Genomic DNA, 23,350 nt, shown 5'->3' on the forward strand with positions numbered 1-23,350 from the left:
GATCATTATTAAGTCTTTGTGTCTTTTTGCTACTGGAGATTGAACTGGAAGGTTGCAATAGGTGCCTTGAATGAACAGTATCAGCAGCTAGTTTTCTGTGTCAATTTATAGCTGATATCTGGTCAAAATCATGTTAACAGATCGTCCAGTGTGCAAACAAAGGTCACCAGGTGGGGGTCAAGGTTTTGAATAAAAGCTTCTACAAAGGGTAGAAGGACAGACTGCCATCAGTGCATAAGATGTTGCCCTTTCATGATGCTGCAGCAGGATTTTAGCTGCCCTCTCATCATCTGATTCTTGGTGCATCACAGTTTCTAAACTCTGCAGCTTCAGAGTAACACCCTGTGTGCAGAGTGGAAGCCTCCAACTGTTATTGGGCAAATGTTAAGCAAGACACGCACGGTGTCTTACTTTATCAGAGAGAGGAAAGACAGAGAGAGAAAGTTGCCAGAAGTTAGTATGAACCCCTCAGGGGGTATTCAATGAAACATCTGCCGTGGGTGGTGACCTTCTTGAACCCCCTCTACCCCCACCGCCGCGCTCCTTCTGCACCACCACCCTCTTTAAATCAGGGCTTCTGCTCAGTTAGAGCGCACAAGGCGAGGGAGCGTCGATATTTGTAAAGCTTTATTGGTCAACCCTGCAGAGACACCCCCCACCAACACCCTTTTTTTTTTATCTTCGCGTGCGCGCGCGCAGGAGCAGCTGTCATTGGGTCGAAGCGGGTGCCCGCGCGCCGCTGCATATAGCGAGACTATCCTGTTTGAAGATTATGCTGCAGCTCCTGGCCATCTTGTATCAGACAGGATGAGACGCTGAGGAAAAAAAAAACTGCGAGTACAGGAGGCCTTCTATTTGTCAGAAGACGGTCGTTGAGAGGCGAATACCTCAAAGGCTAAAATCCCATCTTGCCGTTTGTGTGCGTTGCAAACACCTCGTACGAGTTGTGGATTATTCCGAGGACATCGTACTGAAACCATGAGCTGGGGGTCAGAGCTCTGGGTGAGTCTCTGTTTACTTCTAACGTTCGTTTAATTCATACAGCCTGTGTGCGGACATAACGGTTCTCAAATGAGATAAGCGTGAGTGATAAGACGCAGCGTTTGCCGCTAAAACGACGTGTGCTGTCCGCTGTTTTGCGGCTGTTCAGCCTCCCCGACGTTAGCCTGACTAATTTATGGCGCTAATCACCGAAGCTGGTGTGTGTTTTTTGTGGCTTGTGTTGCATTTAGCTTCACTGTCGGTGTGACATGATGTATGTTAGCTAGCTGAAGAGTCCGTGCTAGCTAACCGTCCGTTTTTAGGGCACATTTGAGCGTTTCAAAGCACGCTTTGCACACACCCCCTCACAATATAACATAGCTAGCCATGCCGTGCCAAGCTGCTGAGGCTGTATGGCCATATTGCAGTGACACTTGCTTATTATTATTAGTATCATTTTTGTAACGGTTTCATAAACGTGTAAGGCAAACTACGTGAACCTCACAGGTCACGCTCAGTAGAGGAAGTAGATGAGGTGAAGTTCTGTTACTGAAACGCACCGTTGACATTAATATCTGCATACAAAAGGTTTCTTAAGCTCTGCTCAGTACAAGCTGTGGGAAAAAATAACTGACAAACCACTGCAACAATTTAAGATATATTTAATCATCACAGATGTATTCATCATCACAACCTATAGCATGTAAACATCTAAATAAGGGGCTTACAAGCATATACAAAGGGAAATGTCTGAGATTAGTCTTAGATTTGGCAAGAAATTGCATTGCAATTGACTGACTAAGCAGAGGCTCTGCAGTTTCATCCCCCAAAATTGCCACAAAACCAGGGGGGCTAGGATGACCTTATGTCTTATAAATGTTTGCTTTGGTTCGTCACTCCTTGTGAGCAACAGAAGAAGACAAAGTGGAGGCCCAGTGACCTTACTACAATAAATTCCTGTGTGGTGATGTCACTTTTCATCCCACTTAAATTCACTTTTCAGGAGTGAACTTCTTACAAACTGCAGCCCTTATTAAGCCAACCCCTGCATCAATGGTATTTCCCCGTGTTCGCATACACACAGATTTAGGGGAATTTAAAAAAGGACATTTAGGGCAACGTGTTATAAAGTGCAGCACTGGTATAAGAAGATTACAGGACTGTGTCGAACTATTTTTATGACTTGATAATAAGCAGTTGCGGCGAGAGGAATTCCTGTTGTTTCAGTGGTTCATGTTGTCATTTTGTTGTGGAAATGATCCGCCGGAAAAGCAGTCATTCAGCTGTCTGTGTGCTGGCGAGCTACCTGACAGAGGTGCCAGCTTGTTGTTACAGGATTCGTTGTACATTTAGTGGTATGTGTATGTCTGTCATTGTAAATATGCATGAATGTATGCCTGCAAGTTACCACATGCAGTTTCAGTTTGAACCTGTGAGAAGGGTCACATTTTATTGACTTAAACTCACGTTTCACCCTTTTCTGTATGTTTACAATAACAACAACTCAGTTTTGAACTGTTGGTCAATGATTGCACCTTTTTCCTCTGATAAATCTGCAGTTTTAGCAGAGTCAGTATTATGAGTTTTTTTTTTATCTCTACCGAGCAGCAAAGGGGTCTGGAGATAGTTAAATCAGGGATGTGTTTTCCTTTCTAAGAAAAAAAAGAAGGGAGAGGCACTCCCCTGAATTCTCCAGTAATTTACCTGGTCCAAAGTTCACAGAGAAAAACCACCAGTACTGCACTTTTTTGCATTTCCCCAGTGTTGTCAGTGTGTTTTTGCTTTACTACTGCAATGCTTGACCGAGAAACACTGCTGCCCAGGTAGTCATGCAAAGCGGACGTAGCCCGAAGGTATTCAACAGGCTTTCATGTGTACTTAAAGTCTGGAAAAAATGTGAAAGTTTTTTAAACAGAGTCTGAGCTTTTGCAGAGAATAATCTATTACAACCAGATGCTGGCTCCCCCCCCCCCCCCCCCCCTTAGCAAGCTGAATAGAATCCAGACACTTGTTCTTTAATCTACGTCTGCAGTGGGGCCGCAGACAGAGCACAGCGAAGCTCGACAGGTGGCTGTTGCCAGTGGAGAAAGTACACGGTTTATTTTCTTGTTGTCCCAAACCAGATCAAACAGCAAAACATACAGCAACACTGGCGCTGTTGCTGTGGCTGCACACACGCTTTTATGTAGAGCAAAGGCAGGATGTTGTGGGTTAGGCTTCACATGTCGTGTTTTGTCACGCTAACTTAGAAAAGATAATCAGTGTACGCTGCGAATCCTCACATTAAAGGAGCTGAGATGTTTGCCATTTTGGACTGAAATGATTGATTATTATAAGTGTCTGAATGAATTTTCTGCAGGTTAGTAGTTCTAGTTTAGCTAAATCCTACATTATCTGCCATTTAGGCATATCTGTGTCCAATTACTTTTAAGGTCAAGATCCAGCATTTTATGATGTCTTCATGAGGTTAAATATCTTAAAGACTTAGATGGTGCAACGTGACAGATGAAGGATGAGGCATGCCATGCACCGCACATTTTATCACACTCGTCCTGCTGTTCCTCATCGTGAACAGGAAAGTAAGTGATATTTCAGGAAGTGAAGTCACAGTCAAGCGTGGTTTCTCAACCTCTCACGAGCACGACCGCTTTGGTGAGGCAGTGCAAGTGTGCGCAATCAAATTATATTGATCGAGTATCATATGTTAGGCAGATAGGACTGGAATGGAGATTGTTAAGGCTTTGTTAGAGTAAAGCACCGCAGTCAGTTGATAGACTCACGTCAAATACCTTTCCTGCAACATCATAGCTCTGATTGTAGTCTTCACCATCCACTTAAAGACAGACTCGAGGAATGTTTGCTGCCATGTAAATGATGATCATCACTGACCTGTCCTTGCAAAATTACCAACAAGGTACCAATAGAAATGTCACAAAAACATCTTCCTTTGACCTGCAAGTATTCATGGCATCAAACCTCATAATAGTATGTTTTAGAGTACTGAAATGCACTGCAAGATAGCAAAGTTTAGGGCAAATTCTTAGGAAATGCCGGTTGTTTTCTTTTTATGCAAGCAGATAATGAAGTAAATGGATGATTAGTAAAGACCCCCAAATCCCTTTCAAAAGAGGCATTATGTAAAAACACAGCCAAGGAAGAAGGAAGTCAAATGTGGTGAAACATGTGACTGTCTCTCAGTGGAACAAGGGTCAGAATAAGAAGAAAGAAAGCTTAGGCGGCTATTTTATAACTATAGAAGCATTGCACTCTAAATCAAGTGCTGTGGTTGTCTGAAGAAAGAGACAACATCTCTGAAGTATTTCATGTTACAGCTGGAGGTGCCACTAACCAGGCCAAAGTTGTCCTGTCAGATCAAACACAACATTCACAGACAAAGTATCAGCAGTAGACACTAGTTCAAAATGAAAAAAGAAGTCCTTGTCCTCTGGCTTTTCATCAAAGTGACTACTGCACCTTTTCACAATGACACTCCTCGAATGTTTCACTTCTTGTGTGGTGGTTCGGGAACTGGATGTGCTGCCTTTCTCACAGTGGTACGCAGGACTTTACTAAATCTCCATAGTCAGATGAAAAAGTACCTTCTTGTCACGCAACTTATTGATGAGGCAACATGGACAAGGTTGAAACTCTACTCAAAGAGCAGCAGCTTAAGGTGAGTTGAACCTTGCAGGGGTCATCAGCGTTGGTTTTAGTGTAGTAATAGTAAATTGGCATATGTGTGGCCCCCTGACTGAACAGTGCTTTGCCAGTTACGCTGCTCTAATGGTGCATGGCTTTGTTTATTCATTGTCAGTCTTGGTGTGAATATCTATAATTGTCTTGCCGTGGGGGAAAACTTGAGGAACGAATGCTCCAGAGTTTTTAATCGTAGGCACGCGGCTATCTGTTAGCCATCACCTCCAAGCTCATTGAGAAGGGAAAGCGGTGTTGTCTGGAGAGGCCTTTCAAGCGTCTCATGTCGTTAAGTGGTGCTCCAGACTCTGCCAGAGGGCCACAGACAAAAAAGTTCCATCAAAAGCTCATGATCTTGTTTTTGTGGATTTCAGTTGGGCACTCCCAGCAGTGAGATATCAGGGCTGATCTCCTGGTGGTGTTATTTCGAGTTCGCAGCAGCCTGGTGTTTGAGTGAGATTTCCTCAGTGCTTTCTGCTGCTCTATCTCATCTCAGCTCAGACTCCCCCAGGGTCCAGCCTCATCTCCTGCTGTTCACTTGACATTCAGGGCACTTCCAGGCTTGAAACCTGAGCTGGTTTGTTTCCTTCTGTCAGTGTGCTGGAGTCAGGGGGGGTCAGAGACCGAAACCTTTGCAACCCCCCATTAAATCTTACACTCACTGCCACCCACCTGCTGACTCAGTGATACCACCCCAAGCTCATTTTCTCTTCACCTCATTCATTGAACCTCCATGATGGTAAAATAGTGATAAATGGATCCACATCTGATCTGCAGGGCCCAGACTGCACCCCGGGGAGAGGCAGAAAGAAAGGAGGACGAGGGGGAGTAGATGAGGGGCTATTCAAACAGAATGGGTTCACATTAGAATATGTAAGACATGCAGGTGAATCACAATAAGTAACATTTCTGTTTTATCCGACCCTTTGGAGTTATGTCCTTGCAGATGTCTTCTGCTTTTCAGTTTGGCTAAAACTACATCCCATGGAATAAGGTCTGGGGGAGGTATAGGGGTTCACAAATGACATTTTCTGGTGTCTCAAATGTGAGTATTTGCTGCTTCATATTTTCTTAACATTTTAGTAAATTGACTATCTTCTAGTTTCAGACCTATTTTTGCATGTTTTTGATGGATCATTACCCCGAATGATCCATTGCGATACCCTGTCTTGGGCGTTTTCTGGCTACAAATGTTGTCCTTCCACTTCCTCAGACCCGAATAGCAGAGGACGAAGCTATTTTGTCATCTTGTTCATGAAAAGGTGACTCAATCCTTCCCGCCACAGACTGTTGCAGCCTTTAATCTACACCCTTAGCCTCTTCTGTGATTTGTTAAGTCCGCCTCTAATCACTGCTGTGACCGTGGAAATTAAACGACTACTTGGTCTCAGTCACATGAGCTCCGATGTATTTCACCTGAGCACTAGTCGTCCATGTTCTCCTAATTGCTGCTGTGTTGTACTACACACTGTAAATGTCATTTGGCTGTTACAGCATTGAGTTTCCCTCAGCAGAGAGATGCAGTAACACGAGCACAGAGATTGCCTGCGCTGTTTTATGGCTTTTAAAGGTGAAGGATGGCGGACGAAGGACTACCACCTCTTGTATCTGCAGCATCTCTATTGAAACTACAAGTGCTTTCAAACCTAAGTGTATCTCACTGTAGGCCAAACAGTGTAGCTCATAAACAAGTAGTGAGAGGAGTGACAGCATGAACATAGAAAGAACAATTGAAATAATGATGAAAGAACTTAGAGCTCAGGCTTCACACATATAACAGATGACAAAAGCAAATGTTTTTTGGTTTGAAGTGAGCTAATCTCTTCATCTAGAAAACAGCAAATAAACAGGAAACATGCTCTATGCTAAAGGAAATGATAAAACGTGTGTTCAAACGATGCAAACAGAATTGTCTGTGTTTATATACCCCGAATGGATGCGACAGCGCAGATGTTTGCTGCAGCTGGCTAGGACACACAACTGCACGTGTGTGTGCTTAAGTGCTAAAGATGCTACTGTAAATTTTATTGGCTGTGTAATCTCAGCTCTCCTCTTCCGTGATCGTGCATCACAGGAACGTGTCCGAGGCCAAGAAACAGAGGGTCTGCTGCTTGTGTGACAGTAGTGGTCTGTTGTTTTGCTTCCTGAAACCTCTTCGTTTTTAAGGGATACCAGATGTGGTCAGTGGACGTGGTCGGTACCATGTGAATCTTTTTAGCAGTTGACTTTATGGCTGCTTAATGTTAAATGATTCAAAGCCGTAATGAAAACTGGCTCATGCAGCTGTGCAGTTACCACACATTTGTCTCCCACTGCTTGAAAATATTCGAACTGCTGCTCCAGCTTTCACTCCAGCAGCCCACTCTTCCCTTTCTTTGCATTTCCTCATTTGCTGTTTTTCTTTCCTCCTCTCTGCTTTCATCATGCAGACTCTCTGGCTCTCCCCTCTTCCATAATTGCCTTTGTGAGGCTGATGGATACAATCATGTGTTGCTTCAAAATAAAGCTTGTTTGCAGAGGTTGTTCAGCGTATCTCGGCTTAGATTTTTCCTCTTACAGTGAAAGAATTAACCTCACATTTTTGTGATTATTGAGAGGCTGTGTGGGCTTGAGGAGGCTTCCTGGCAAGACAGTACTTCATTGTGGTCTGTTACTGCTCTCGAATCTGCAGGATGCTGTATCAAACTCTTTGTGCTTTAGCTGGAATAACTCGCTTGTTAACATGAATTGATGTGTATGATACCAGACAGGGTGGGGGTGGGGGGGCATTGATTGTATTAGTAAATGGTTTTGGAAATAAATGACGTTTGAAATTATCTGCATTACTTCCTGTAGCGAGGTCTGGCTTCATTCAATAACAAAGACTGTCTTAGAAAGTTTCCATGAATCCTTGAGTAGGTGTTACCTCTCACCGTATTGTACATTAGCTTAGAAAACATTGAGTGCAACTGTCAGGCATAAAAGTGTGTTAAACACACAGAGATGGGTAAAAGATATGCCATCTTTACTCATATCCTGAAATGAGACATGTCGGGGTGGAGTGAAACTGCTGCAAACAAACCAGAGAACATTTAGTGATGCCAACAGCAACAAAAAAGTAGGACCACCAAGAGATTTCAGCTCATTTGGGTGATACAGTGAAAGTACTTATGTAATTCAAGCCCTGTGAGGAGGACCCCCCCTCCCTCCACGCCCCAATAAAAGGACTGTAAATATTCCAACACCAGCATAAAACCTTTTGTTGTTTGCAAGAGAGAATAAAGTTACGGTCTTAAAGTCCTTGTGGGCTGTTGCAGGTTAAAGTCTTGGCTTTTCTTCCAGTAGAATAAAAGCAGCCGAAGAGCTCAAACAGCAAACTCTGTGTGTGGTGGAAGAGGAGGAAATGTAGCAGGAGATCCAACATGATATCCTCCATCGCGAGGGCCTCTCAGGCGCTCATTTGTAGTAAACTGTTTTTTTATTCTGCAAAATCATTTCATTTAGAGGTAATAAATCTTCTGCAAATGTGAGTGATTGAGTTTTGGCCAATATACTGTTGATTCTAATCATCAATCTGAGAAAAGCATGCCATCAACCACAGCTGTAACACCAGCGATGTGTTTATGTGTGTTAACCGTTCCAGCAAAATACAATGCTCTGGTTTAAAATAGCAACCTCGCTCATTGGCTATGCTAGCCGTGCTTGCATGCATGATTTATGACACCTTTCTGCAAGTGAAATGAGTCGTAAAGCAGGTAACAAGTACGTAGGTTTAGCTGGAAAGGAAAGCAAGCGGTCTGGAATTCACAGGAAAAAATTTAATACATGGCTGGCGAATAGCCAGTTGGAGTGTCCTGCTGCTGTATGATGTGATCCCCAAGGGAAACATTTGATTCCTGTCATCTGAAGCTAAGTTATCAAACTGTCGCTGTAGTGCGTGAAGAGCCAGTGCAAGACGAGAGGCCATACATGACGCTGACAGAAAAAGGCGGCGTCTCACACTGAGCTATTTATGAACTGAAACTGTAAGCAAGACGGGCAGACTGGTATAAGTGTAAAACACATAAAAAAACCAGACATGTCCCATCTAGTCTCTCATTTACTGCCATCATGTTTGCCAGCAGACTTAATTACACGATGCTAGTGCTGTTTGTTTGTAGATTACCCCCCCCTCCCCATGTTCAGCTCCACTGCAGCTACAGTATGATTAAATTCAAAGACTGCCACCTATTGGCATGGAAGTATAGTCATCATAAAGGTGTTATTTTGACCCTCTGCAAGACAACATGTAGTTATTATGTTCAAATCATGGTTAGGGAACATGTCATGGCAACACATAGCTTGAGTGCCTGGACAAGAGATCCACCTGAACCATGTATAGCATCTGTACTAGCAGTTATTATTAGTGGACAGCTGAGCAGGGGTGTCATTTACAGGAAGACTGAAGTGTTAACTCGTCAGTTTTGTCTCTCAACACGTTTCATAGCATTTGTCACATTACATTTATTTACTGGGCAAGAGGAACATGGTGTAACGTAACAATTTCAATTATAGGTCGCTTTTATTCTAAGTGTACAAGCACTCACCACGCCAGTCGGTGCCATTGTGAGGGATTAATTTCTCCAACAATACCCCACTTGCTTCAGCTGTCCATAGACATGTCCTGTCTCTGGATTGCTTCCAGCTTGTTCTCTGAATCAATCAAGGATGAAATTCAACCGAAGTCAACACCTTGCCACCTGTTAAAGCAGTTAAGGAGTCATGGTGGTTCTCTCCTATTGGATGTATTATATAGTTCAGTTTTCCTAAATTCCACAGATCGTGTTACATAAGAGTTAAAGAGCTTTATCCTCCAAAAAGAACAAAAACAGCTCAACAAGAACAATGGCTAATGTGTCTTTGCTGGCCTAGTTGGATTAATCCACAGAACGGCGGCACCCTATTGGGTGGTTTAGGTAGTTAGAAGGGAGGTGTAGTAATCAGATTAATAACAACGCCATTTAATCAAGTTCTGTGCTGGTTGCAACATTTCTTTTGCTCCCTCTCATTATACTTTTTATTCTGCTTGCATTCGCTCTGCTTCGATTGCCGAATATGTTCTTGGATTAGGCGTTACCAGGATATATGATGTGTTTGGATCCAGTCTTTGCATTACTATATGCAGGAGCGTAAATCTCTTAACACTGCTGTGCTTGACCAAGGCTTGTTCCTCTGTTGTTTCTACTCCTCTGAGATGGATTAACTTCGTCGAGGGCTCCTTTCTTCCGCTTTGTTGTCGCATGAAAGCCGTGACCATGTTGCGTAGAAGAAGCGAGTTTTTCGTATTCCTGGACAGTGTTCGCTCCGTGAAATCAGAGAAAGAAGAACAGAAGGAAGAGGAGCAGCTGAGTCCTTGTGAAGAGTATCTGCAGGTGCTGCTGCAGATGAAGATGACAAGTGCTGTAAGTGGGCAGAAATTCAAACATGCAGTATTATAAATGAAGAGCAGCAATGGCTGTGTGCCAGTCAAAGAACGTCTGTGGTGTACAACACTGCACGATATGGCAAGAAAAGGTCCGCTTTGTAAAGTTAAGAACTCGTTAGAGGCCAGCTCATTGGGTATTTACAGGATGCTGCAGTAAAAGTGGCTTTTTGATGTCCATGAATGAGTTGACCACCCTTCCAGTTACCATGACTCACAATTGAGAGGCAGCAATTTCCTGTTGCCTAACCGCCACGCTAAGGGTGGGTATTTCTAACTGAGTGAACCAACTACTCACACACGATACTGCTAAGTGATTTGGACAGGCGCAGAGTGATTAGATATCAACCGGGGTCGTGCGCAGGCAAGCTCAGAGAAGGAATACTTCATGAGCACAGGAGCAGGACACACGTGTGCGTACGCCAACACACATTCTTAAATTTCAGACCAGCAGAGGCGTTGTTTCTATAAATATCTACATGGCATGCAAACAAGAGCTCTTACACTTAAGGTCACTCGCTGCGCCAAACAGCTGCTCGTATTTTGTGCAAACTTGTTGTGTGTCACTCTGTACACTCAGGTATTTTCCTGTGGGCAATGGGCATTGTTTTTGCTTCGTCAGGGGAATATTTTGCATAGATTTCCCCCAATGTCAGGACGTTGATGACGGATCCTTAGCTGTGATAGTGAAACTCTCTTCACAAATGTCAGTTTAGTTATGAGTGATGGATCTGTGTTTAGCAGAATTACGGAAAAAGTTAAAAACTTCCTATGCTCAAAGACAGATCTGTTTGCTGTGTTGGCTCATTTCGACTCTGGTTCGAATCATCTGAGCCTGTCACATGAAGAGATAATTTGTTTGCATTCATGTGTTAAATCCTCATCGAGGGTGGGTGGGCACGGTGCTGCCAAGCCCTTCTCAACCTTTAATAACCCAAAGAGAAATGGCTGAGAGCAGCTATTCAGTGGTCGCGACCACATGATCGTCGCTCTTTGTTTATGTGTGTGCACGAGCGTGTTTGTGTGTGTGCAGCTACTGTCCAGTTTCCCTGTGACTCCTCTCTGACACAGGGGTTACACCAGGCTATGGGGGCATTGTTCCGCCCTGCTTTCTTGTACAAAGCCTGGTGTGTGTTTGAGAGAGGGCTTGGCATCCCCCCCCCAAATATTTGCTCTTGCTGCTGGACGCCCACTGCCGCGAGACACAGTGAAGCGCTGCATTGACCAGCTCATGGGCGACAGTGGATTTGAGTGGCTCTGCTGTACTGTACTCACTGCTTTGAGTCATCTCTCTGGTGTGTCTTCCCCGCGCCGGTCAGTAAGAAGCAGAGTGTAAGGCTTTAGATCATTACTACAAAAACAAGTCCACAGCTTCAGACATTTTCTGTCTGCTTTATTCCAGGGCTGGTTTTGCTTGAACAATCGGGCTGTTTGTTTGTTCTTTGATTTGGCAGGACCCTCACAGGCGAATGAACAGTTTTGCATGAATGCAGTTTATTCCATTCTCATTCTCACTGTGGGAAGGGGGTTGTCAGCTAATGAGGCTCCTGAAATAACTTTTTCAGGTTTACCGTAATGGTTCTAATAGACAAGAGGCTGCAAAGCACACTGAAACCATTTTATCTCTTTTTACTCATCATACTTATGATGCAGTCAGGGCTTCCATCTCAGTTTCTGACACCACTTTTTCTCCAATCTCAAACTGTTCCGACCCACCAACCTAATCTGCTGTCCTTACTCAGCCATTAAGAAAAGACAAAAGCATCTATGGGCCTCTTGTCCCATTGTCCTCCTTCCAGCAGAACATCTGTCCCCTCAGCCTCGGTGGTACCCCCTACCTCTGCTTTTCTTTGCCTCAACAGGTTTCCTGTCAGGGGCTCAACGTCATATAGAAACCAGTGACACAATCTGAAAGCTTGAAGCTGAATTTGGAAAGCTGGTGGGACAGAAAAAACTTCTGGAAGGTTAAGGAGAAGTTTTTTTGGTCCTAGGTAGGACATAATTCATACTATTGTCTCCAGTTTTGTAGTTGCAGTACAGTTTTGCACACTGAGTTTTTATTTATTTATTTAATTTAGAGGTTAATGGTCATATAAATCTGATTAATGGTTCTCATGAAAGTAAAGCCACAAATGCGATTTCAGTCAATAGCATGTTTGCCGTCAGTTCATTTCAGGCGATGTAGGAAATATTCGGGAACAGTGTGCACTCATTGGTGAAATCCTGTTACGCCACCAATTTAAATAATGAGAGATTTGTTTATTGAGACCTTTTCGCCCTAGATTTGCCATACTACCACCATTGTAGATACATTTTAAAAAATGTCATCTTTGCTTTTGTCAGGGGACACTGATGGTTGATTCACATGTGCATTTACATCTTTTTAACTTATTAGTCAGCGATTTCCTGTTGCGCCTTCATTCCCCTCAGTTGACCATTGAAACAGCCCCCTTTCCCCTCTTCTCTTGTGTTTTTAATGGCCTATTGATTTTTGCTGTGATCATCAGAGCAGCAAACCGACCTCTGCAGAGGTGGTACGGCTGTAATAAAACAAGAAGCGTCCCCAGGAGCGTTTGTTCAGAGGGTTTAAAATGAGTGCAGTCCTGTTACCACCAACCTTGCTGTAAAGTGTTTCTGCTCACTTTGCTGCTCACTTCCTTTGTGTCTGGTTACCTAACGCTGGATCTGTCTGTTCCTGAGCCACCATCGCATTATCCTCCCGAAAACAGAGATGAGCATGTCATATGGTTCTTATTTAGTGTCGTCTGCATTCCTGCATTCTGAAGCGACTTGACTCTGAGCTTGACAGGTGCATTATTATGTGAAACCCATCTGTACTTAGGACATCTGTGGTCAGGTCACAGAACAATACTTCCACATGCTCCATTTATTCCACACCTTGTGTTTTTGAAACCTACTGAGGATTGGGTGCTGGGGAAGACAGCTACTTAACATGCCAGAGATGTGTTGTGCAATGACGCTGAGTGTGTTGCCCTCAGTCATTCGCGAGAAGATCATTTCCTGACCGATGTTGACCTGTCGCCACACAAGAATTTACCTGCTTTTGTTGTGCCTCACTAAATTTTACTGACAATGAAGAATACATCAGCAGTTGAGGGTGTGTTTCATGCTTGATAAGCTACAGTATGAATAGAAAGCAAAGGAAGTTATGAATATTCCATCATCTTCAGACGTTGTGCATGAGTTTCAGAGTAAGATGTTTCAGTGCATTAAATCCAGTGGTGTTTAGATGGCAGCATTAGGTGTTCTGGAGAGGAAAGAGAAGACCTATATGTGGAGGGATGCAGGTCAGTGGCCCCTCAGTATGGGTGGGGTAAAGAAATCTGATCTGGAATGGGAGCTAAATAATGTGCATTAGTTCAGATTAACTGGCAGTGTAATACATTAAACTGCACCATAATCTCCATCACCAGTTGGAAAGGGTTGGAGGTCAGGAGGCTGAGCCTTAAACAAGCAAGTGTTTGTTTTCTTACAGCACATGGGGACCCGACATATATTTAGTAACCTCTAAGTGTCTCCTTTGTTCTCTGCTTGAGCCTGTTTCCCATTTCCCGGACAATAAAAAATATTTATATACGCAGATCTATTTATTTTCTTTCATGTACTACCACAATAGTACATGCATCACAGTGAGCGGGGTTGTGTCCTGAAACAACAAGCAGACTGGGGCTGGTTCGTTCCCTGAAGGGATCCCCCACTTATTCCCTCCTGCAGGAACAAGGTCAGGTGTCAGAGGCCGCAGATGGACGAATGGAAGCAGGTTTGGAGCTGGAGCAGGAGTTATTAGTCTTTAGTGTGACGCTGCAGGAGGAGGTTATACAAAAAATCCTGCTCAGGTTTGATCTGGAGCTGTTCAACCAGCTGTGACCAGGCAGTGGATTCATTTTTGAAATTCATGTTTTCTGACTAAAAATATCTTTACCTGTCATAAAAAAATGACTGTTCATCAGCTCATTGAATCTGTTTTTCCAAATTACTGACAAAGCCTATAAAATGCACAGGTTACTTGGATAGCTGGGATGGCAGGAGGTTGATTTAATGGAGCACGGAGACTACAAGCTTGCGTCTGACACACTTTCACATAATGTGTTGTTGCCTTCGATATTTGCCTTGCTCGATTCATAATTTATTAATCCGCTCTTTCTCTTGTAGCTGCTTTGTTGATGACTTTTCCATTTCACTCCAGCAACTTCATCTTCTGTCCCACCAGCTATTAGCAAAGATTCATGAGCAGAGTGACTCATCACATTGCAGGTCATAAACTTTATGTATATTTTATTCAATATTAGATATGGTAAAGTGGAGCGTTTGAGCTCCCAGGAGTGCAGGACAGTCCTCCCTTAAATGTAATCCCCTCCCATGTAATCCCTCCTCCTCTGTCATTTCTACTCCTTTCAACCCCCCCTCACTCTGTTTTTCCGCTCTCTCTCTCTCTCTCTCTCTCTCTCTCTCTCTCTCTCTCTCTCTCTCTCACTGTCCTCCTCTCCCATCCCACTTATTCCACCTTACGCCTGATGGAGCATTAAGCCTAAATGCTGTGGGCAGCCGTGGCCTCAGATTCAGAGTGAGCTACTGCTGCGTCGGCTCCTGCACGGCTCTCTGGGATCCTTGCTTCCTTCCAGATAATCGGAATTACTTGCTACAACTGTGCAGTTTCTTTGTTATTGTGTGGGAGTGGGGTCAGCGGACATTGTTCCCAGCCCAGGCACACTCTCACTCGTCTGCGCTCGCTCTGCTTCGGATACCTGGGGAATGGTCTTGCGGATGCCCTCTCTAACCTAACCACAGCTTTTTGTTGCGCTGCTTTGGGGAGAGGGGCCGGTTGGATGAACATTTTCTGCATTTGGATATTTCAAGACACATTCCACACGGATACACGCGGGATAAAATGGTGCCCCTGCAAAAAAGGGTAATCTGAGTTATGTGTGTGTAGGAGTGCGTGTCGGAGAGAGGAGGGTTTCATGTGCATGATGTGGCCGCTGTGACGTGCGCTAATTGTTGTCCAAGAATGGTTGGTGCCTGCTAGTGATAATGAAGTAAATGCTGTTTGATTGCTTTAATTGGCACATTGGTGAGAGTGAGCATGCGCTGAAGGCACTCAAGGGTATGAGAAGCTTGTTGTAGAAACAAGAAAAACAGTGGATACTGACAAGTGATACTGCTGAGGAATTTCCTCTTATTTCAGTAAAAGGTGTCACATTGTCTGGTTTTACCCTGTCGTTCTCCTTTGATTGGCTCGTTGATGAGTGATTGCTCATTGAAACTGACTAACAATGCAGACTGGAAAGTCCCTCTCACTCACAGCTCTCTCCATTGTTGTTCTTGAGTGCTTCAATTGGGAGTCGTTTAATTCGTGAATAATGCTTCAAAGGTGTTTGAGAGACATTATCATGCTTAACAAGAAAGCTTCAAGAAAGCTACACTGTGCCAGTTTCTCACCATGCTCTAATTCTAACAACCATGTCTGCTTCACCTTTAGATACATTGAAGTGCTGCAGGATTGTGTAGGCTATGCTATAACGCAAAGGCATCACCACAACCGTTTCCTGTGGTATGAAAATGCTGTTAGTGCAGAGATGCTTCAAGTAGTCATTGAGTAAACTGCAAGGTTTGCCCCTACTATCAGGTGAACCTGTTCGCGATGACACTTAACATGCTTAGTGTGTCGGACCAGGAGATGTATTAGCTGGACTCAGGAAGACCACAGAGATGATAGAGGAGAGGATGGGGGACTGTTGGAGCCGCACCAAGGTCGTTTGCTTTTGGTTCATCTTTAAGATTACACCAAAACTGTTGAAAGAAGATCGTGTGGAAGCAGCCATATGATCATCAGTAAATGTTCGCAGTGACATGTGTGTCTGGTCTTTGGTGTCCCTGCTCTCTTTTTAAACTGATTAATTTCAAGCCATGACCTCAGCCAAGCAGAGGCTCATTTTTTCCTCACGAGTGAGGAACAAATCACGAATAATGAGTTCGGCCCCAACAGCTGTATTTGGTTATCAGTAGTGTACGCTGCGAGTGCCTGTTTTTTACTGTGAACTGCACATACCCTCTGTGACAGACCTCACTTTAAGGTGATATTAGCTTAAAAAGATTGTATTTCAAGAGGACAGAGTCAGCCATAGGCCAGACATGCCACCTTTGGTATGATTTAATTGTGAATTGAAGTTGTGGGAGTAGGGCGATGCTTTTATCTCATCAGTGGCTGAGAATAATCACATTGACTGACACATATATGCTGGATTACTTTGGTTGAGGGGAGACAGATGTATAATATTCCCACAACAAATAATGCATGTTGCTCAAAGGCTAAAATGGATATTTGATTTACGGTAGCATTGCATCTGACTTCAGCGTCAGTTCCTACAATACGTACAATGTCCTCATCTAGTTGATGTAATCTTTCATAATGTCTGGCTTCTCTTCCTTTTGTCTTTACATTTGATTGATTGCTATCTCCCTTGTATTTGAATGATTTAATCAGTACGTCCTCTTCTTTTCTGCAGGATCAGTTTGACAACTTGGAGAAGCATACGCAGTGGGGGATCGAATACCTGGAGAAGTACACCAAATTTGTCAAGGAGAGGTCAGAGATCGAAACCAACTATGCAAAACAAATTAGGTGAGTACTCAAGATGACTTGTGATCCATGTTCCGTGTTGCCTTAGATAATGAAACTCCCCCTCTTCAGCAGGATTTGACCTACTGAAGTGTCCTTGAAACCAGATACTGGGTCCTTACTAGCTTGTTATGTAGCTGACCGTGACCTCTGACCTCCCTCTGGAGGGAGAAACCGAAACGAGATTTCCCAGCAGTACGTTAGCAGCGTTATATTAATTATCAGAAAATCATCGAATTTCCAGAGGTATTGTTGTTTCTCTCTAAGGAGACATTATTTCTTCACTCAGATGAAGAGCAAAATAAAGAAGAAGATGTCTATTCTCCTCCATCTTTCTCTCTTTTGTGTCCTCTCTCTGTCTGCCTCTCTAGCTCTCTCTCACCCTTCGTGCATGCATGCTGTCCGTTGTTGTTGCTAGCTTCTGCTTCAGGCAAGAGGAAGTTTGGTTGTGGGGGGGTGGGGGGTGGGGTGGAGCTTGTGTTTCCATAGAGACTCGTAGGTATCAGCATTATCAACCCCACGTCTGACCCAGATTTTTTTTTTCCCCCTACAACCACAAGTGTCGGCCCTGCCCCCTCCGTTCCTCCCCACACAAACTCTGTTTGGGTGCAGTCACTGATTTCCAAAGGCAGTGATGGGAGTCCTGCACCGAGAGGATGCATTTCCTCAAGCCCCCAGCATCCCAACACAGTAGGAGATACACCCCCAAATCCACAATCCTAGTTTTTAAAGAGGCCTGGCAATATGGCTAATGCCCTAAGTATTGACCCCAACCCCCCTTTTCATAGTAACTAGCCAATACCAAACCAGTATTCACATAGCAGCCCCTGCTAACAGATCCTCTGCAGACCATACTGCTCCTCTTTTTGGGAATTAAGTCAGCTTGAGATAATAGGACTAGTAGTCTGTGGTTACATGCATGCATTAACCATCCAGCATATCCCTGCACCCATGAACTTCCCACACTTAAACACAGACGCACATCACACAGAAAATGTTGTGTCTCTTAATTTGAGCTGCTCTTTCTCCTTCTGTCTTAATTAATGTTGAACTCATTAAAAGGAAATGATTGAAGAACAGAAAGTATTCAGGTGCATTCATACCTCTTCTATCACTATGCTTAAATTAGCTTTTCCTTTTGTGTACAACATCTGGATAATTCTTAATTTTTACCCAAAACACATTGCTTTAAAGCCTAATTAAAGCAGCGATATTGAGGCCCAAACACACATGCTCTCACAGATTTCCCATGATTCAGTTAGTCAGCATCTGTCTACAGTATGTTCGACAAAAGAACAGGGGTAGACTCTTTTATTGAACTTCGGGATCCACAGATGGTGCGGATGTTTTCAGTCACTGTGCTTATACGCAGGACTCGCTGTCAGACACACACACAGACACGCACACACGCATGCACACTGGCACACGTGTCAGAAAAAGGCTAAAATGGGGAAATGAGGATGTACAGACAGGATCGCTTGAGTCATAGGGTTTTCCTGTGTTCTCAACGCTCTGTGCTTCTTTGTTGTGGTGCTGCTTAGCCATACGTCAGGACTAATTATCCTTTCTAAGCAACTTAACTCATGAAATCAGGTTTAATCTAACAGGCACGCTCAAACCAAAAGAAACGCACGACTCTTAGATCCAATAAAGCAATTGAATTGACCCCTTTGATCTAGTCGTCTTTCCTCTCATCTGTGTTGTTTGGCAGATTTTTCCTTCTGTTCTTTGCTGTCCTTGTGTAAGTAGCAGGCCTTTAGACATTTGACGCAGCTCATTTTGACTACACCTGGCACAGTCAATGCACGGTTAAACCAATTTTCAAGCGCAAACGCCAAACAATTTCTTCTTCCAGCTTCTCAATTGCTGCTTTTCTTTGCTTGATGCGAAAGTAAATGGAATACCTGTGGGTTTTTGGGGTGTTGATTGGACAAAACAAGCAATTTGAAGACACCACCTTAATCACACCCGTGCTTTCCCTGCTATGATTAGTCAAAATGCTGCTGTGAAAAAAGCTGAAAAAACTAGGCCAGCTGTGTAAGTGAGGTTCAGCGGTTATCATGAAATTGCAGGGAAGTTTTACTAACGATATGAAATAGCCTACGTTCCTCGCCAACTGAATGTATGGCTATCACCCCACATTGTACCACTTCTGCCACCATACCGAACACACGCTGCACTAATCCATGAATAATCCTCTTGCACTGCATTGGTGTAAACATGCACAATGCTTCAGACTAGTCATTGCAGGGCAATGCATTAATGCTTCCTCCTCCCCCAAATTCCAGTCTGGCATAATCCATAACACAGTGGGAATCAAGTCCCACTAACAAAAGAGACTGGGTGAGGGTGAAAAAAGCATCTGTCTTTACTGTGGTTACTGTATGAAGCATTATGAAGCAGTCATACGCTCAAATGGCATCATTGTCCAGCCAGACACAAACACAAACACCCAACAGTGCTTGTTTAGTCGCCCTAATTAAGTGCTGGTTGATACCCTAATTTTGTCAAGTTTGTTAAATATGTTATTGAGGCGAACAGACATATGGACTCTGACATTTGACTTCTGGCTGTGAGGGAATGCATGACTTAGTGGGATCCAGCACTATACTTAGAGATGAGGTGAGAAGGACAGGGAATGAGATAGACAGATAGATCTGCCTAGCAACAGCACAAACACCACCAGGGAGGAGAGGCGTGGGGGATGTTGGCAGAGCAAGCTGGATGGAGTGCAGACACACATTACATGTAATTTTTTTTTTTCCAAATGCATTATTCATTTCAGCAGGGATTTTACATGTCTCTTTACAACATGTGCACGCTGAGACGTTTAGAGACATCAGTGAGTAAACTCCTGAAAAGGGAAGAGGCTACAGCTGTCGTTGGGATTATTGACAATGCTAATAATTATGACAAATTTTCACAAGGTTTTTAATAGGATTTGTCTCCACAGTAATTTCAAATAAGCAGGTGACTCACCTACGTATGGATCCAGTCCATATTTGCTGCAGTCATGCTGAATGCACTGTTACATTCTTAGTGAAAATACAAATGCCTTATGTCGTTTGTGTCAGTTTTTTGTGTACTTCTGCCACTTGGCTGTTTTTAACTTTACAACCATGCTCTTTAATTAGTCAGCAAGGATCCTGAAGGCATAAATACACAATGTGCACCCGTGTCCATCAGAACACGGTCCATGTAATTATGTTCTGTTGACAGGGCGGCCGTCAAACTGAGCATCAGCACAGTCGGGTGTTGAGTGTGTCACCCTGTCATGATCAAACAAATATGACATGATGCACCGTGGCCTGTCGAGTAACACAACAGTTGCTAGGTTGAGAGAAGGACATTTAAAGACTGCCATAACCATAATAATACCCATTCACCTACAGCGAGTGACATCTTTCATTGTCTGTGTGCTATACCTCTCATTTCTGCTTCTCACACTGCACTCATCTAGTGCCACTAGCATGCAGCCAGAGTCAAAACAAGGGCAGTGGCTGCGTAAGAAAAGCATGCTTGTTTCTGGTGACTGCCTCTGCATGCATACTCCTGGGGGCGATGATTTATGACCTGGAGAGAGGAAAGGGGGCGTACCAGCAGGAGCAGAAAGCACTCTGCTGGATTGAATGGTGTACTGGATGATCCTTTGGCAGGTCCATAAGGATAGCGTCAGGGAAATATAATGGGAATGGTGCACTACCCATCTGCAGACTGTGCTCTTAAGAAAGAAACTGTAAGACATGTCTGACAAGACTGAACTCTTTGTCCCTGCAGGAATTTATCAAAGAAGTATCAACCCAAGAAGAACTCACGAGAAGAGGAAGAGAGCAAGTAAGTTCAAGGACATGGCACGCGAAATAAATGGAAAAAATATGTCAACAAAACAAACAAAATACACCTACAAGTTTTAATTTTCGAGTTAGATGAGTCAAGAATTAGTCACACAGAACCTCCCGTGAAAGGGCACGTTGATGTTTTTACACAGTAAATGTGTTATCACTGCACACGGTCGGCCTACCTGTTTCCAGCCTTCATGCCAAGCTGAACCAACCACTATACTGTTCTCTGACATCACTTCCTGTTTCTCTCCAGGTACACCTTCTGTCGAGCCTTCCTGACGACGCTCAATGAGTTAAATGACTACGCGGGTCAGCACGAGGTCATAGCGGAGAACCTGACGTCTCAAATCATCGCAGAGCTTTCGCGCTATCTTCAGGAGCTCAAGTCTGAGAGAAAATCGGTGAGGCATCTTTGTATGTTCGCACTGATAGCATTAATAGCTTTCGCTTTAGACAGTCAAACATGGATTCAGCAAAGGAAAAGCTGAACACTGGTCCACAAGAAATTAAGTATCCCGTTCTGTCCACACACTCTATTCTGCATGAACTGAGGTCATCACTGAGTAAATATAGATACACCCAAAGGCTCGCCAGAAGTGCAGAACGTGACTGACTGAGTCCCTTTTATGGAACAAACGCATCGTCTCTCTATCATTACAGGCCTATTTCTCTCTTTTAATCCAACTTACAAAAGATTGGTGCACCACACACTATTCTTAAACACTGAAGTCACTTTCTTCCTCACCATTATAAAGTGATTTGGACAAGCGGTGGACCTGCAGCGTGTGATTCATAGATAACAGTGCAGCGCCCGTTAAATGCATAGAGTTGGTGGAGGAGCAGAGAGAAAGCCACCCAGCTAGAGAAAAAGCTTGAAAAATCTGTCATGGACTCTTCTGTCATGGAAGTCCAGCTGAGGGAACTGGAGTGGAAAACCAAAACCAGAGGGCTGCTCAAAGTGACCTTTTTTAGACTATATTTTCATGTGCACAACCGGTGACAATCTGTGTTACTGCAGTCGCAGCTCGGCCTAAATACAGGAAGCCATGGGTCACGTTATTAGTGATCAGTTTTGAGTTTCAATTCAGTTTTAGCTGCAGCAAACACAGAGGGAAAGGGGATTTCCAGTGCTTCTGTGGGGTATCATCCACTGCCTCCAGGCCTGTTTTGCTCTTCTGGCGTAGCCTGATTTGGTTTGACCTGGCATCTGCATCGCTGCTGTCCAGATAGAGGGTCCATGGACAGACCCCTGCTGCCCAGCAGCTGCAGGATGTCACTCTGACATCCCTCTTCCTCTTCATTTTGCTGCACTTTTCCTTTTCCTCTTTTTTATTTAAAAATATCTGTTTTCTCCCCTCTGTCGCACTCATTATATCCCTGTCGTGTGTCCTTAACAGCCTTAACACATTTTTTGCAGCTGATATATTTAATAGTTTGTCATGTGCCTCTCTGTGCTAAACAACAGTTTCATCAGTTAACCACTGTAGGGGGTTTCCTTTCACAGCGTGTTCATTGCGTTCACAGAAAATTCATAGTTTCACAGTAAACTTGCAGAAAAATTATAATATTCTGAAGGGCGTTTGTAATCACTTTTAACTCATGACTTCTCCAGCATCCCATCATTCTTTTCCCCGGTTTCACTCACATGAATTTTTAAGCACCACTCAGGGCTCTTTCTGTTTGTGTCTAAGTCAGACAAAGCTGTGCAGGCAGACCCAGACAGTGGGATTACAGGAGGGGCAGGACCTGCCCCTCCTGGGTTTATAGGGAGCTTATTGGGCAGGTAGAACCCAAACTACAAACCAGAGGGAGGAAAAAAAATACCTCATTAGTTTCTCACGTGGGGTTGTTTTGTAACTCTCCCCACCTCCCTTTGCTGTTTCCCCAAGTGAACCTCTTGCTAAGCTCAGCTTGGGGTAGCATAGGAGGTAAGGCCAAGAATGTTGCCTGAAAGGATTTTATTTGAGAGCAGATATACTTGTTTTTACGAAAGCTGAACCAGGCACTATAGGTCAGACTGCTCGATTTAATGCGTTATGCACGCATATTTCATCGATTAGATTTAGATTATCAAAATATATCATGAACTCAACAAGATGCCGCTGCTTGTGGATGGCTGAATAGTATATAGGGCAATGATGAAGAGCAGGCAGGGTTAATATGGGATGAAGAGCCTAAGTCTCACTGGACTGAGATTGTGCTGAGGAATCATAATAAGGTGTTCGGTCAGCATAGTGCCGTCCTCACAGGGCTTAGGTATCCTCCTTAATAAAGACCCTTAACACTCAGACCTCCAGGGAGTGCTCATTCACTGTAACACTTGATATGTTACTACACTGTATTTACTGTATGTTGTACAACCTTGATTAAAACATAAATAATTCTTTTTGACACATGCTGAATTATTGAAAACAGTACAATTTATTTAAAGTTTTACCTCATACACTGATTTTTGTAAATATATGCTTATTCTGAATTTGACGCCCCACAGGCTGAGGGAGACTCAATAGAAGCTTCAGATTTAAGAGAATGACCTTCAGCACAGCCCTGCACCCCAACTTTTTGGGACTTTTTATTACATCAACTGTTACTGACAGAGTCCACTTGAGGATGAGCTCAGTGTGTGCTCTCTTGTATCCACTTGCACCCACAGCACACCACGTAATTATATCTTTTGGTGTTGGGGGACGTTCAATCTGTCTTACCCTGCTGTGATGTGACGTGTTAAACCAGCCTGGAAAAAAGAAAAAGGGA

At 43.7% G+C, this 23,350-nt stretch overlaps 1 protein-coding gene across 10 annotated transcripts in view; it reads left to right on the forward strand.

Moving 5' to 3' along the window:
* The first annotated feature begins 697 nt into the window (after window positions 1-697).
* fnbp1b (formin binding protein 1b) overlaps window positions 698-23,350 on the forward strand; it is a 56,743-nt gene continuing 34,090 nt past the window's right edge. For 8 of the 10 annotated variants that reach the window (XM_070989235.1, XM_070989236.1, XM_070989239.1 and 5 more), the window contains exons 1-4: window positions 9,663-10,094; window positions 16,642-16,757; window positions 20,532-20,588; window positions 20,850-20,997. In XM_070989235.1, the coding sequence (XP_070845336.1) occupies window positions 9,933-10,094; window positions 16,642-16,757; window positions 20,532-20,588; window positions 20,850-20,997 (483 nt within the window). In that variant the 5' untranslated portion in view covers window positions 9,663-9,932. Of the gene's footprint in view, window positions 1,003-9,662; window positions 10,095-14,986; window positions 15,045-16,641; window positions 16,758-20,531; window positions 20,589-20,849; window positions 20,998-23,350 lie in introns of those variants that run through there. The other 2 variants (XM_070989237.1, XM_070989238.1) reach the window with 2 other exon arrangements.

The sequence above is a fragment of the Chaetodon trifascialis genome, chromosome 20 (assembly GCF_039877785.1).
Source record: "Chaetodon trifascialis isolate fChaTrf1 chromosome 20, fChaTrf1.hap1, whole genome shotgun sequence".
NCBI classification, from domain to species: Eukaryota; Metazoa; Chordata; class Actinopteri; order Chaetodontiformes; family Chaetodontidae; genus Chaetodon; species Chaetodon trifascialis.